The sequence below is a fragment of the Gymnogyps californianus genome, chromosome 1, assembly GCF_018139145.2.
Source record: "Gymnogyps californianus isolate 813 chromosome 1, ASM1813914v2, whole genome shotgun sequence".
Classification (NCBI taxonomy): Eukaryota; Metazoa; Chordata; class Aves; order Accipitriformes; family Cathartidae; genus Gymnogyps; species Gymnogyps californianus.
Window position 1 is genome coordinate 174,094,166 of NC_059471.1, and position 16,876 is coordinate 174,111,041.

General features: G+C 37.5%; 1 protein-coding gene across 3 annotated transcripts in view; it reads left to right on the plus strand.

Moving 5' to 3' along the window:
• The window catches only part of PPFIA2 (PTPRF interacting protein alpha 2), a 333,148-nt gene extending 320,911 nt beyond the window's left edge, over window positions 1-12,237 (plus strand). For 2 of the 3 annotated variants that reach the window (XM_050915641.1, XM_050915655.1), the window contains 9 exons: window positions 534-734; window positions 2,868-2,930; window positions 4,379-4,408; window positions 6,062-6,237; window positions 7,092-7,189; window positions 9,029-9,204; window positions 9,299-9,367; window positions 10,326-10,485; window positions 12,179-12,237. In XM_050915641.1, coding sequence (XP_050771598.1) covers window positions 534-734; window positions 2,868-2,930; window positions 4,379-4,408; window positions 6,062-6,237; window positions 7,092-7,189; window positions 9,029-9,204; window positions 9,299-9,367; window positions 10,326-10,485; window positions 12,179-12,237 — 1,032 coding nt within the window. The remainder of the gene's footprint in view (window positions 1-533; window positions 735-2,867; window positions 2,931-4,378; window positions 4,409-6,061; window positions 6,238-7,091; window positions 7,190-9,028; window positions 9,205-9,298; window positions 9,368-10,325; window positions 10,486-12,178) is intronic. The other variant, XM_050915647.1, reaches the window with a different exon arrangement.
• Window positions 12,238-16,876: the final 4,639 nt, after the last annotated feature.

Consider the following 16,876-nt stretch of genomic DNA (forward strand, 5'->3'; position numbering starts at 1 on the left):
AGTAAGCTCAGTCCTCACTAGGTTGGTTATCTGAACTGTGCTTGGTTTATTTTTACCAGGAAAATAAAAGCTGAGAAGTGTAAGATTGTGCCCCATGAGTACACCATGGGGACTAACATGGAAAAAGAGAGAAAGCCATTTTAGTACAAAAGTGAAAAAATTACTTAATCAATTCCTCTTAGATTGTTTTCTGAATATGATAAGACTATCAAATGGGCAATAACACTGACTTGTGCCACTACTTGCTCATTAAAGGCCTGGGAAAGGACTAGCCCAGGTGATGGAGGCACAGCTCTAAAAATAATTCAAAGCATCCCTTGCTTTAAAGTTCTGGTTACAATAAAAGCAACAAAAAGAGTTCACATGAAGCCATGGCAATTTCAAAGGTTCTGAAAGGTTTTATTAAAGACTATAATATTCATACTCATTTGTGTGTATTACTATGCTTATTCAGATTGATAGGTGCCTTGATGATTAATTTCGTTTGACAAATGAAGCAATGCTTTGGATGACTGTGTCCTTTCTCTCAACAGCTCTGGCTAGGCATGCCAGCCTGGTATGTTGCTGCCTGCCGTGCCAATGTGAAGAGCGGAGCTATTATGTCTGCTTTGTCCGATACTGAGATTCAAAGAGAAATTGGAATCAGCAATCCTCTTCATCGCTTAAAGCTCCGATTAGCAATCCAGGAGATGGTATCACTGACAAGCCCATCAGCACCTCCAACATCCAGAACAGTGAGTCCTGTTCAGCTAACTTTTTCTTCCCCATTCACCCTGCAGGAGTCTGCAGAAAGACTTTTGTAGTACAAGTGGCTCTATGGTAACACACACTTCACAATCAGTGGGAACTGTCCTGTAGAGACTTTGAAGGACCTGTTCATCACTTGCTTGATTGTTGATCACTGATATTTTTCCTTCAGCAGATATTCTTATTTTTTTTAAGTCGTGCTTTTGATTAACCTTGATGTTATCTAAATGATCAGTATTGAGCATCTTATTTGTAATTTTGCCTGTATTTTTGCCTTTCTCTTCCTTCGAGTCATCTCTCCCAACCAAATCAGGTTGTGTTTCTCTTCTTTGTTTGTTTCTCTTTTTTTTTCTTTTTTTTCTTGGGGGGGGGGCGGGGCAAGGCAGGAGAGGGGAGAGGTTATGTAGGAACACAGCTCTTTTGAATCTTGTTCCCATTCCCCTTTTTTTGCATCCTTTCAGCTGTTATCTAATCTGAGTTGGCTGGCTTTAGGTTCTTCATGCTTTTAAGAGAAGCAGTGATTGGAGGTGTGAAGGGAGAGTCTGGAAGGGAGAAGTGGAGCGTGTGCATTCGGTGAGGAGGGGAGAGAGAGTGGCAGCAGATGGGAAGGAAGCAAGTAAAGAAGAAATACAGAGATACAAGTCTGAAAGGAAACGGGAATATATCAAAAAGAGCAAGAAAGTAGATTAGGGGAGAGTAAGAATGTATGTGCTATAGATAAAAAGCACCTTTTAGTGGAAAATGAAGAAAAACAGGCCAAACTGATGAGGAGAAAAAGAAACAAGATAACAAAGAGGGAGTTTCATGCTGAGAGGCTGATGATGATGGCTATGAAAGAGGCAACAGAGACTGTAACAAAAAAAAAAAAAAGAAGAAAAAAAAAGAGGCTTGATCAGATGGGAAACATGGCATAGAAGCAAAGGACAAAGACTACTACTCAAGTAGTGCAGCCCAGACTTCTAATAGTAAGATAATAATAATAATAATAATGATGTTAATAATAATATTTATATTTTGTAATCTCTTATCTTCGTGGAATTCATGGAGAATCTTTTGGTGGAATTAGAATTGAGATAACTTTGAGGGGTACCAGATCCACTGAGCTACATAAGCATCTGGGCAACAGGACTCTAATGTTCCTATTGATTGGCCTTTTATATTCATGTTGCTAAGGTTCTTTAAGTATTATAGTTCCCCATCTGGTATTTTCTCCCCTCAGAACAGTTGTATATGTCACAACCATAGTAATACCATGAGTCATAATGGATTTCACCTAAGAAAAGCAGTACAGACTCAGCATGAAGTTGAATTACTAAACAAAATTCATTTTGATTTTAAAAGTATAAAAGCATATTTCAAAGCATAAAAGCATTGACACTTAAGAAATGAGAAAACAGTACATTCACGCTAGAAACACTGGGAATAATTTTGCCTTGTTTTTTTAATTCTCCCTGAGTAATTGGCAGCACAAAGCTGCCCTGCCCTGGAATGCATTTCTGAGTCCCAAGTCTTTCTGCCTCCTCTCTTTCTCAGGAAAGGAGTTAATTTACTTCAGCTCTCAAGAAAACACAGCAGACTTCCACACCCCCTCCTTGCCTCATCTCATTGTCCTAGTAATAATCTGACTGAAAACAATAGGATGAGGAAAAATAGTTTTACAAGTGAATTCTCTTGACATTTTTGATTTACAGAAACGTGGCGGAAGTAATCATTATTTAGATTACAATATGAGCATGTGATGCATGCAGAATATTTAGGCTGGAAAGTCTTTGAGAACTGAAGCTTACCTCCAGACAGAGCTATGAGCTAAAGGTTGTATTTGCCACTTGTGTGTGAAATGCAGCTTTAATTATTATTCTTTCCTTTGTGACGGTGCTCTGCCGGATTTCATCCATCAGTTCTAGTTGAAATACTCCATCGCATCTGTTCAGAATCCTCTAACGAAAGATACAAAACAAGTTGTCTAAAGTTGTCTCTAGTTGCAGCTCGGTAGAGGCAAGAACGTGGTTGTGCTGATGGTGATGCTATACGCTGTTAACTTACAGTGGTGCTGCCTTTCTTCTTTACTACTGCTTACCTAATGTGGATCCCACCTGCCTTCCTGCGGGCCTTGTCCATAGCCCTCAGGCAATGTTTGGGTGACCCATGAAGAAATGGAAAATCTTGCTGCTCCAGCTAAAACGGTTAGTCTTTCCACTTCCATTTAAAATGGTTTCAATGCTCAAAAGAGAACTAGGATGTATCTGCTTTAACACAGATGCCGTCTCTTCTGTAGGATGCTTCCCAAGCATGCCATTAGAAAGTCGCAGGGAGTAGTGATATTGAATTTAAAGAACAGTTACGTCATTTCTCAGCAAAAGAAATTACAAACTGTAATGCGATCACAAAAATTGTGTGAATCTAAAACTAGTATTGGAGTTTTACAGTACATAATAGTTTCACTGCCAGTGTGAAACCTCATTTAGTGAAATGAAATTGTCACGGTTACATGTGCAACATTTCCCCTATATTCTACTCCCTAGTGCCTCTTCTAAATCTAGTTTTATATCTACTGAAATAGAAAGAAATAAGAAAAGGCTTGAGAATGGTGCACTGCACAACTCAGTATTTTCATTAATGCTGAGTCTTTCATGTCCATACTTGTATATTCATGCTCTTTGATTTAGGGTGCATGGAGTGTGTCATTTATTTATTGATTTTTGTCAAACCTCTACCGGCTTTGGGGGGACATAAATAAATATTAATAGATTTTATTCAATAGTTCTGACTTTTTTCTTTTACTTGGAACATATGTTATTTTAGGTTTTGTTTTTAGCATTACATCTTAACAACTCCATAACAGTGCTTATAAAACATGATACAATCCTACAGTGAAATGTCTGAAAAACCTATCTTCAGTCTGGAAAACTTCTTTATAGTCAGCCCAATCCATAAATGGTGGGGGAGGTACTGAGCTAAATTTTGATGTAATAAAGACTTATTTCATAGAAATTTATGCTTGCTGTACTATTTCAAGTTTTTTCATGAACATTCATGAAGCAGATTCTCATCAATAATTTTTTTTACAACTGAGCTCATTTTCAATTTTATTATTGTTGGTAAAGATAAATACAAATATAACAACACTCAACTGACCAGAAGTAGAGTTGCTCCTGTTTAACTGGCCAGCCAGAAAAATATAGTTTTGCCATAAAAAATGTTATATAAAAAGCTCCTTTACAGTACATTGACAAGAAGACAGCTTTTTATTGTGAATGTTGCAAAATCTAACTAGAAACAAAAAATGGCATCTCTAATGCCCAATTTTGTAAGTAAATGGTTGTGTTTTGATTGTGAAACCATAAAAAGTGTTTAAGATAATGCTGTAAAGTTTCACCAAGCTATAATGATTTTATATCTTGAAAACTTAACTAGATTTACCCTACTAAGATTTTATGGTTTGCTCTTGCAATTTTTAAAGGTAGTTTAGCCCAAGGCATTGCCACTGACTGGAGTTATTTTATTGGCACATTTTACATGTATGTTTTCATTTGTACTACGGTTAACATACACATGAAAATCACATCTTTTTATAACTCATTTTTATTGTCTTTTTACCTGCTGTACTAATTGCTTCCTGCTGATAACACAGAAAGAGTCTGAAGAAGGCAGCTGGGCTCAGGTATGACCCTTTCACATGATTTTTTTGAACGGAAATCTAATAATAATGTAATTAACACTGTATCAATATGCATAGAGGAGTATAGTATTGTGACAGTATCTTAATGATTGAATTATGATTTACACATTTTAGAGTTCTAATACAAAGAAAATATTCTCTGGACAGGTTTGCTAGGTAAAGCACAAAGAGGTACATATGCTGTAAATATTTTTCTTAAAAGAAATGGCTACATTCCAGAGACATCTTCTACCTCCCAGCTAAATATAGAAAAAATATTTTCCTCATTTTTGAGAATAGGCTGATAAAATATGCCAAGAGTTTGAGATCTCACATTTCTAAAATTACACCAGATTTTTTTTTAGAACAATTGTATAAATCACACCCAAGTATCAGTCTACAAATAGTCTTGTATAATTAGGAACAAAATTTTTCACTTTAGTTAGACTATCAATTACTTGTATTTTTCAACTTCTTTCTCTCTCTCTAATATATGCACACTCTTACACAATCTTACTGTCTTTACTTATGGCATTCCTTTTCTCTTCAAAATCTCACAAGAATGAGAGACGAGGGGACTATATTTTCCCCCATAGAAAATATATCCGGCTTGCACTGTGTTATCTTTTTATCTATAATGACAGGAGACATTAAAAATAAAACCAAAAAGATAGTTAGGCTTGAAAGTGATGCTCAAAGCTGAGCACGATCCTGTTGAGGAGGTGTTAATCTTGCAATTTATGAGTTCTCTTTTCTGTTAAGTTTTAGTAGTACAAAATAATTGCCAATAGTGAGGTGTAAAATCTATCTATTTTGCATCTTAATTGTGCGACCCATATAAAAATGGCACAACATGCATGTGTGTTTTTTGTATACTTTCTTCCTCACCCTATTGAAATTTCAGCTGAACAGTGAAGTAGCTTAATGCCTGTATGCTAGCTTCTAGGAGGAATCTGGTTTGCTCCTGTCTTAAAGAATTAATTTATTGAGCTCCACATATGTTGCACTTAGGTTTAAGCTGTTCACAGCTGAAAATATCTCATTAATAGAATGTATTTGGTTACCTGCTCTTACTGGTGGTGAAGACTGATGGTGAATGTAAGCTTGGCTGACAAACAGCTGAAATAATTAACTTTTAGTCTCGAAAGGACTACAGGTGTGTAACCATGAAGTGTCATTAGATCCTATTTAGGAAATCCTAGCCCTCACTAAACAGTGACACAAACTTCGGTTGATTCCCTGGGGCCATGTTTGGATTACCAAGTTCAATGTAGGATTTGCCTAGCATAAATATTCTAGGTGGTCAACTGAAAGCAAGTAAGATTTTGAAACAAACACATTTTGATTGTGTAATAAGTTTGCTGTATTTAAAACTCAAAACCACGATTTCTTATTACAAAAAATTGCTTGAAATTTACAAAGATAGAAAACAAGACATAACAGGCAAAACTGCTATCAGTAACAAATATCTCACAGTGGCTTCCACCTCCAATGTCAAAACGTTGTAAAAATTTTTTTTTTTTAAATGGGATTTCTAAGCTAGGAAGTCTCACTAGAAATGAGCATAGCAGACAGCTATTCTGTCTTCAGTCTGTGGTGCAACCTTGAACAAACTCAAGACTTTATTCCCCCTCTCCCTCTTTTTTTCCCCTGTAGACCCTGGCTTATGGTGATATGAACCACGAATGGATAGGTAACGAATGGCTCCCCAGTCTGGGTTTACCTCAGTACCGAAGTTATTTTATGGAATGCCTGGTAGATGCGAGGATGTTAGATCACCTGACAAAGAAAGATCTGCGTGTGCACTTAAAAATGGTGGATAGCTTTCATCGGTATGTTGGCATAAAGGCTACACTTATAAAGACGTTTATGTGTCTGACATAGTGCTCAGTGCTGCACAGAATAAAAACACTTACTTTCTGTTCTAGTGTGCAAAACTACACAGAAAAGTGAGTGCTGAGTGTCAGAAATCTGAATTGAGAGAGATGCCTTTAGTAATAGCAACTGCATTGCAATTATGTCTCTCAAAACTAAGATATTGGTACAGCTACATTTCGTAATGAGCGGGGAACCATTAATATATAAATAAAGCCTTGACAATACAGAAACAGTAATAACTTATTGAGTGGTTTAAAGTATCAGAAAGTGGTAGACTAAGATTTGAAGCCCTGAGATCTCATAATAATGAAAAGCTATTGTGTGTAGCACATAAAAGCTGTTAACAGTACAAGCAAATTGACAGTTGTTCGGGTTATCTAGGGATATAGCCAGGAAGCTAAATTGGAAATAAGGAAATAAAGGTGTTTGGACTCTAGGGAGAATGATGTTTATGTGACAAGAAGTGGATTTTTTTTAATGTACTGTCTGATTTGTCACTTTTTTGAGGCCTAATTTGACAAAACATTTCACGGCTCACAAGGGCTGACCTTTTCTGAATATGATTTTTAATGTTTTGGGTTTCTTATGCTAGAATATTTATTCAAACATACTCATTTTGGTTTTGTCCATTTCATTTTTTAAGTCTGTGGAGTTTTTTTAATGGTTTTGCTCTCCCCTCTGTCGTCAAGATTTGCTACATGGGCACCATGAAACACCTCATGTGAAATGCAGGAAATATATCCTACCTATGTTGCTATCTTCAAAATTATCTTTATTAACTCTGTAAATGTTTCTCTTTAAATAACAGAACAAGCTTGCAATATGGAATCATGTGTTTAAAGAGGTTGAATTATGACAGAAAAGAACTGGAAAAGCGAAGAGAAATGAGTCAGCATGAAATAAAAGGTGATAGTTCCTGGGAATGAATACTGGGAATGTTTCTTCTTTTGAAGCTTGACACTATTAACCCCTTGTCATGCCATTTTAGCAAAGCATTTAAGCATGTGCTTTAAGTAAAACTAACGCAAGTCCATCTGTCTTCAGAACACAAGATATCTCCTTAAATTAGGCACAGTTAAGTACTTTGCTAAATTGGGGCTGCAGTTCCGAACGGCGGTTTGATATGTATATTTTGCTGAATTGGATTTTGGGGACAGATCTTATCCTAGCCTCTTTCAGTCTCAGAAGCAGGAGGCCAAATAACCTGCAGATCAATGGGATGTGCTGGGGGCAACACTGGGAAATGGGAGCACTCAGACCCTAACACTGTGCTCCTGTTTTTGAAAACCTTTGCCTTTGATTTCTTACTTCAAAATGTGTATCATAGAAAACGTTGCTTGGAGGGGTGGCCACTGAGGCAGTTGGTTGGTATATAAGAATAGTTCCTAACAGAACTGGCCTTATTAGAAGATTTAACAGCCGATTTTAAAGTATTTTTCTGTGTAAAGCTCTCTAGAGCAGTTGCAGGCTCACTGCACGGTTCCTTTTATATATAACAATTAGGGTTATTGGGTTTTTTTCCATTATCAGAAGTGAATCCTTTGATTCCTTTAAGCATTTCCAGCTCTAGCGAATACAGCAGTTAACACTTCTCAAGCACAATGCTTATTGGAAGAGCTAAAAAAAAAAAAAAGGGAATTAGAAGGGGGAATGGCTACAGTGAAAGCATGCATTTGCTCAAGGCAGATGATGGCATGCACTAATGCAAAGACTTTGCCTTGGATATTGAGGCATCAGTGTCAGTCAGCCTGAGTGGGCATAGCTGGAGACTGTCGCAGGGGAATTGGGTATTGGTCTCGAATTCTGGTGTTGCTTCAATGCTAGTCACTGCTAGGACAAGGGTAATAACCCATAGCCTCCTTCACCAAACCTTCACCCTGTCGTGCATCGGTCAGTTAGACACGGTCCCAGGTGGGATTTGGTCGCAGCGATCCCTGGCTGCCATGCTGTGTTTCAGCCACTCCTGACCCCAAAGTCTGCGATGCTCTTGGTCAGGCGATGGAGAACGCCTGCTCCCAGAACAGCTACATTAGCTGGACTGCTACGGGTTCAGGAAAAAGCCTCATCACTTAGCAACACAAAACTCAGTATTACGTTTCCCGCTCACAAGTATAAAGATCAGTGTAAGTACCTTTCTTTTAATCTTACAGGCAGGATAGGATACTTTTTTTATAATAGCCAAATCCTCAAAAATGGTTTCCTAGATGGTTTTGTTGCCTTAGCTTTGTAATAATTGGCATGGACCTTAACAGCTCAACCAGCTTTCTGAACTAAAAATAGTTTTAGTCTCTAAAACTGTGAACTCATCGTTTGCTTTATGGCATGTTATAAAATGGTAGGTGCTGACCCGACTCTCAAAATGTTTAATACAAAACTCTCAAGTGAAGCCTTGCGGAACGGATATTTCTCCCGTGCCCTTGCACTGTTAAACTGTAAAAACCTGCCTAAAAATTGAAAAGGGTATCTATAGGAGGTGGGAGGAATTGCCTTCTGGAGATGCCCTCTGGAGGCACCTTTCTCCTTTGGAAACATTATTTAGAATAAACATTTAATTTGAAGGTAGCTAAAATCACACAGGGTTTTGAATAGGAGATATTAAAGCTATATGAATAGTTTGCTGGCATTCCTCATTTAAGAAATACAACAGTATGATGTCCACAGTGCATACACAACTACATGCATGCACCTGTACAGTTTGGACGTTATTGGGTATCAGGAGACTGAACCAGTGTTATGTCCTTACAGATGTGCTGGTATGGAGCAATGATCGAGTCATACGCTGGATACAAGCTATTGGCCTCCGAGAATATGCAAATAATATTCTAGAAAGTGGTGTACATGGTTCACTTATAGCACTGGATGAAAACTTTGATTACAGCAGTTTAGCTTTATTATTACAGATTCCAACACAAAACACGCAGGCAAGTTTGCTCATGCTACTTCTGGTTAATCTGTACCCATTATTGCCTTTTATTCATCTTCAATCATTTTAATTTTTTACTTTGGTATCTCTAGGCACGGCAGATCCTTGAGAGAGAATACAACAACCTTTTAGCACTAGGAACTGAAAGACGACTTGAGGAAGTAATTGATTTTATTTTCAGTATTTATAAAATATCACAGTAAAAGATAAACATTAAATTGAATGCATGAAGACATGTTAATTCGCACATTGTTAAAACGAGTCAGATACCGTTTTAAGAAAAAATTAGGAAATGCCAGTGAAGGTTTTTAAAGTAACCTCAGTATGGCTACATATTCATGTCATTTTGGATGCTAAATTTGGCACTGCACTCTTACCTTAAGATGAACATTTGCCATAGAGGAAACATGCAGAAAGGAGTGGAAGTTTCAGGGGCCAGAGCAAGTGGCGGGGAGGCGGATGCCTGTGCAACCTATTCTTTAGGACGCTTACACCCTTTCTTTAAAAATAAAGAAGAAAGAAGAAAAGTAGATTTTTGGAGGGGTTTGGGGTTTTTTTGGTTCTTCAAAGTTAATCCATATGTAATAGAGTGGGATTTGAGGCAGTTATCTAGGATGGGGAATCGGATATTATGAAAAATATCTTACGGTAAGAGTCCACTGCAAAAATGTTAAAGCCTTGGACTTCTGCACGTGAGGAGGAATAAAACTTTTAAGGACTTGCTGAAAATGTGAGATGCTTATGAATTCTGTGCATGCACATGAGTGTTTAATTCTTTATTAGCACTTTATGTAAGCCTCCTAATGCAGTAACAAACCACTGCACTTTCTGTCACTGGATTTGGAAGAGATCTGACTTTTAAGAAAGTTCTGCTTTAGCTGAAACCCTCTACTATATTGAGCCAGAGATTTAAGAAGAGGTTTCCACTCTAGCATTTAATATTTCTAAAGCATTTACTTTTACAAGAGTGTCTCAAACACATTGCAGTTACCAGAGGCAGTGCAACAGAGCAGGGTAGTTGTTGTGGAATACATTTGACAGTGGGAGAGGCGGCAGACAGCAGCATAATTAATCAAAAAATTTCATTTTGCTTTATCAAATACAACTCTGTGTTGACAGAGCGATGACAAGAACTTCAGACGTGGCCCCTCCTGGCGACGACAGTTTCCTCCGCGTGAGGTTCACGGGATCAGCATGATGCCGGGCTCCTCGGAAACGCTGCCAGCTGGGTTCAGATTAACCACAACATCAGGGCAGTCACGGAAGATGGCGACTGATGGTATGCAGTCATTTCTGCACTTACTGTTGAAAAGCAAGAGGCTTATTCTAGCATGCTAAATTGACTTTTAGTGCATGTCTGTCTTGTGCCGGAACGGCTGTGTTCACATAACTAGGATGAATGGAGTCTGGGAGAGTTGAACTGGGGAATGGAGAAGCACTGACTTGGCACAATATTGATTTTTTTCAGGTTTGCTTCAGACTGTCAGTGTTTATTAAAAGGAAAAAAAAAAAAGGCCATCTAGCCATCCTAGATCTGCAAAGGAAACATTCAGAAAGAGAGGAATTAATTTACTGACTTTCATCTAAGATTGCATATAATATCTAAGCAAATTTTTCAGCTCATTAGCCTCTCTAGCAGGTGGAGTGTATTTTAAAGAATGAACTTAGAAAGGGCTATCACCTTTCCTATTTGACTTCCAAACTAACTAGCTTAGCCTTGACCATCAAATAACTCAAGTTGCTGATAATTAACCACAATCAGATGTGTAGTGTAGTTAGCAAATACTGAATTTCAGGTACTAATTCAGTTACTGTATACTAGTCTTCATTTCCTCTGGAAACCTTTTAATTTCCAAAAGATGCACTAACTCAGCAATGATTGGAAAAGTAACAAGCAGATCATAATTAAAAAATAAGTAAAATTTAAAAATCATTGTAAGAGGGCAGGGAGAAGGGACAAATCCCATTGCAGCTGTTCCTTCAGGTATATGGATGATAAAGCTGTGTATACCTGCCTGCAGTTCTGAGAAGTACCAGTACACAGATCGGCCCATTTCAAATACTGCTGTTTATTTCCTCATGAGAGAATTTAGGTCTATGAATAGACTTGTCTCGAAGTAATTTAATACACTGCTTGTAGTGATTACATTCTGTAACTGTTGAATGAACTTGGTGTGACAATATTGCCATCTAAATTCCATTAAAGCCATCTAAATTCCATTAAAGTTTCTCACCTTTAAAAACAATACTTTATAGTTGCAGTTACAGATGGAATAATTTACTGATTGCATCACTGAATTCCATTGACTCCACTGCTCATGTGCACGCTTTGCTTTTAATCCTGCACTTTTTGGCAACGATGAAGCTGTAAGACAAGAATCCATTCCAAGGCAAATTCCACATACAAATAAATGTACTAGCTCCCTAGGCATTTCCATGGCCCACATTACTGTAGTAGCTAAAGAACGTTACAAACATTCATGGATTTCATCTTCTAGCCATACTATGATGTAGAAGACATTATTCCCATTTTACAGATGGGGAACTAAGGCACAACGGAGATTTAGTGACTTACTTGAGGTCTTCCAGACAGTTTATTATTGAGCTGGGTACTGAACTCAGTAGACTTAAAGGTAGGTAGCTTTGAAGACCTACATCTTATCCAGGACTTGGCTTCCTATCTCCCAGTGCTAAGAACACTATAGTATTTAAACAGCATGATAGGTACAGTATTAGGACTTCCAACAATATAAAGACAAAACTGAATTTTAAACTGTATTCACGTAAGACAGATTTCAATAGTACACCAGACTTGAAGAACCTCTGAGTTCTGAACTAGACCATGCCCAGATCATCTCATAGAAAGCCGTAGAGCAATTTAATAGCCACCCTTCCAGTGAGAAACAGACTGATTTATTTTCTTCATGATTCTAAAGAGGTTCTGGTTTGTTTCTTTTTTTTGCAATTTGCAGTTGCTTCATCACGACTGCAGAGGTTAGACAGCTCAACAGTTCGCACATACTCATGCTGACAAGGCCTAGCAAAGAAGCCAGCACTGAATTGTTGTGAGTATTCATAAGGGGCCATCATGAAAGCTCTTTATAACTGTACACAACACCCAATATTCCTTGGCATTATTCAAGCAAGAGCCAGCATGGAAGAGAGGACCTAACTCAGACTCACTAGGGTGGTCATTTGATCATGACAACAGTCTCAAGCTCAGTCCAGGAGATGCTACGCTATTCTTTTCCCCATCTCAAACAGCAGGTTCTTTCTGCTGAAACCACTTTAGCAGATAAGACAAAAGTTTTCAGACAACTTTGTTCAGATGACAGCTCACCAACCATAACGTATTTTGTATGCTCTCAAACTTAAAGCTAGAACTGGGGAGACAGCAGTAGGCACAGGGAGTGAATTTACTTTACGAGAACTTGAAGGAGTTCTACCAGGAGCTAGGGAGAGAGGGAAAAAAAAAAAGCTCGTAAAGCAGAAGAGATTTACTACTTATTTTTTAAATGAGAGATATGGCTCAATTTAGAACATCAGGTAGCTGCACAAAGCTAGAACAAAACTCCCCCTATACAGAAAATCTTCCGAAGTTATCTATTACAGAGATTCTTGCACTTCTCAAATCATTCAGAATTGACCAGTGACTAAGAAAGGATATTCTGAGCTGGATGCAACTTTGGATCACATTTAGTACTGGAATTCAAGTTGCATTTCTCACCACAACTTTTGAATATGGTTATGAATCTCACAGATTCACTCTTCCAGAGTTCTGCAGAAATACACTGTTTTCTGCTACATCACAAGTTTTGCAAAAAATACTAACATGATGAGCGCTTTCATCAATATGGCACCATTTCATGCTAATATTTTCTCAGTAAAACAGTTTTCTTTTCCATTTAGTTACTCAGGGGATTGTAGGGGAGCTGGAAAGAATATCTGGATAGCACCAACACCTCACTAGGCATTAAACATGCTTTGATAGCTGTTACATATTGTAGGCAAGACATGCCAGGACCTGCAAGAAAGTCCTTTTTTTAGATTCCCGAGACTGGGAGAGGCTTGGGGCCATCAAGATTTTACTAATTCTGGGCAGGTTCAAAAAGTGCTTAGGAACAGCAAATGTTACCAGTGGAAAATGTAGATTGCTCGGGATCCTACTGATGATATGAGCATTACTTCACAGATCTTCAGGAGACTGCAAGAGTATAAAATCTTAATCTAGTAGAAAAGGGAACTTTTCATGCCACCACTGAAAAATAAGCACAGGAGATTTTTTTTTTCTAAAATAGGTAAGTTTAGCAGCTAGTCCTACAAAGATGATGATGAAGCACGTAAACTATATCAATCTTTTAATGTGTACGTATGTATGGTGTTATATCAGTGAATTTAATGACAATACTCTCAGTGGGTTCAGTGGGGGTAGAAACTGATAGCAGAGATGCGTATCTTTTCTCCTATATGCTTCAGAATTGCACTGTTGAAAACAATAAAGTATGACCAAAAAATCAAGTTCAAACACCAAGCTATCTATTAGGCCAACAGTAATAGGCCAGGCACATGAGGTGATATTTTCCACTTGGTTTGCAGAGTGCAACAAGGGCAGAAATTGAAAATTGGTATATTAACAAAAATTAACTTAAGATTATCCAAGCTGTTTATTCCCACTGTATTCAAAAACTGTCTAAACAGTAGCAATCCACAAACAGAAGTAAAGTAGCAAACTTTGCTGGCACTATATGTATATGGAAGTTAAGTATTTTGAGCAAAAAGATGTTTATACAAAGTTATACAAGCTATACAAGTTAACTTCCATTTTTATAGGAGTATTAGTGTTTCAAGTATCAGCGATATGTGTCATATCGGTACATATTGCTGCTTGTCCACTATTCTGCCAACTACATTCTAATCTTAGATGCTTGAGAGCTCTATAAGAATATCAAATTTACATGTAAATTGTAAAGGCTAACGTATGAGGATGACTTACACTAATATACTACAATTTCTTTTCACTTACCATATACTCCTTTTAAAGAAGCAACAAGATGGTGTGAACTAGAACTTTAGTATATGCACTGTTCATAAGTGGAATTTCAAACTGTGATGCAGATTAGAAACCAAAGAGCAAGTTAAAATAATTTTGGATTTCAGTAAATTATACAAAAAATATGCAGGGACAAGATTTCCTTCATTATTATATCAAACTTGAAAACTTAAACAAATTACCTGAACCTCAAGAATGAACACATAAACAAAAACTGCTCATATGGGGGATGTGAAGTTGGTTGAAGGGCAACAGAAGAGTTTTCAGAATTTTGTGATCACAGTTCCTGAGTAACAGCTTCTTCATGGAAGGAACTGATTGATACTTGGACAAAAGGGAAGACTACGCACTACAACATGCCTCCTGAAATTTTCCAGATCCAGGTCAGACTGAGACCCAGGCTTCTAACACTCTGCCTAGAATACACCAGTAGCTGTATTACTCTGGTGACTAAACTATCCGCATGCATAGAACCAGGGACTGATTCTAACTAAGAAACAGAGGGGATGGATAGCTGGATGAGCTATCACACAATAGCAATATAAAAGAATTTTTAATATTGTAAAGGGGAATATACATATGAGGAGCAGACTGAAGAGAGAGCTGCAAACAGTTTGCACAGGGAACAAATGAGATGGCCTGTGATCACAGCAGGCTGCAGATTCTTGCATTCTGCTACTCACCTTTCTTACAGAGAATGTCAGTGCCTCATATTTCAAAATAGTTTATGCCAACACCACCAACTGGGTACAACCTTACAGTGTCTTACGGTGTTTCTTCACAACAGCTGGGTTCAATTCATATGCTTTCAAGTTGCATTTCAGGTATTTTTTTAAACATTTGTTGAAACTACTATGACAAGCTGCCAGCAACCATGAACTGACATTCTCAGAACAGCTACACGAGCATACTCTGCGCAGCACAGTTTGAGCGCACTCTCAAGATCAGAAATTTAAGAACATTTAAGACTGCAGGTGTCTGGCCATTTAATCTTGCAAAGAAGTTTACCATAGAGCATGTGGGACAGGTCAAGCGTTCTGCTGTGGTGGCTGTATGCTGCCCAGCTCAGCATCTGCAATGCCGTTACACAGCCAGTGGATTTGGCAGTCACACCGTCTAAGCTTTCCCAACACTTTTCTCTTATGAAATACTTGTCACCAAGTCAGAAGGCTCAGCCAGGACTGTTTCGTTGCCACAGGCTGGGGCAACAGAACATACTAGTTTCACTTTTATTCTAATTAAATGTCAAAGGGGATTTGGCAAAATCAATGATGTACTTCACAAATCCTCTTTGGAACCCTTCATTGATAAAGACAGATGGAGAAGAGGAGTTCCAAAAAGATGTGAATGATAATCTGGAAACAGCTGGTCCACAGCAAAGAAATCATCAGGGTGAAAAAGGCAAATGCTGTCGAGCTGCAGTGAACAAGGAGAATCACAGAGTACATCAACAAGGTCTATACACTTAAAATGTGTGTTCAGCCTTGTGCCAAACAGGCAAAGGTCTCCAGATGCAGGAAACTAACCCCAGTGCTGAATCAAAACAGCAAGAAAACAACTATAAAATGAACATGAGCAGGAGTCTGTTTTGATCTAGAACAAAAATCAGTATACATTAGTAAAAGATTAAAATGCATTATTAATAGATGTATGTTGCAGATCTAAAATTAAATAACAAATGCATGTCTCCCTCAGATACTCAAAACCCATATTTTAGTAAAACATGCAACAGCTTGCTTAGTGCTATAATATTTTCTGGTGTCATTGCATCCTAGACCAAATTAGAATCAAAGAATCTCGCTAATTAATGTTTGTTTATTTTTTCCCTTAGATGTCATCTCTTTCTTCTACTTTACCTGAAGTGCACTACCACTACTTAGGAAAAAGAGCATTAAAACTCTCTGCAAGAACAGGGTAATAGGGAAGAGAACACATAAGGTTTATAGACAAACAGATATGATGTTCCTTTCATGTACTGGTTAGTTTAAAACAAGAATAAAAAAATACCTAAATTACTATGGAAAAAAAAGAAAAACAACCTCCCCCTTTCCTCTCAGCATCTCTGTCATCAGAAATTTGGCAGTAGTGCACATCCAAAGCTTTTATCAAATGAAGCCACTCATTTTTACATTGTTCCATCTGTTTTATTGTAAAATACTAGACATTTACGTATTTACTGTGTATGTATTTCTTTTAAAATGTGTAAGTCTTATGTAAATGGATATAAATATGATTTTTTAAAAATAAAATCTATGGTACATGGGGTCTCAGTGCAAACATTTGACAATACAGTGTCAATAATACTGTTTGTATCTTTCCATTCCACCATTTTTACAGTTTTTGGATTGTAACAGTCAAATGAATATGTTTAGCAGAGTTAGAAGCTTCAACATGTTCCTACTGAGAAAAATCTGTCAATATTTAAAGCTGAACACCTGCCTCTGATGATGTATAATAGAATGACATAACCTGGAATTGGAGCCAAAATGGACCTCTAAAGACAAAATGGAAATGTTAGATCTCTACAGAGAAGCACCATGATGGCTCACCTCTTAAAAACAAACAAATAAACCCAGAAGAACTGTTTACAAAAAAAAAAAAGCAATTTAATAAAACATGA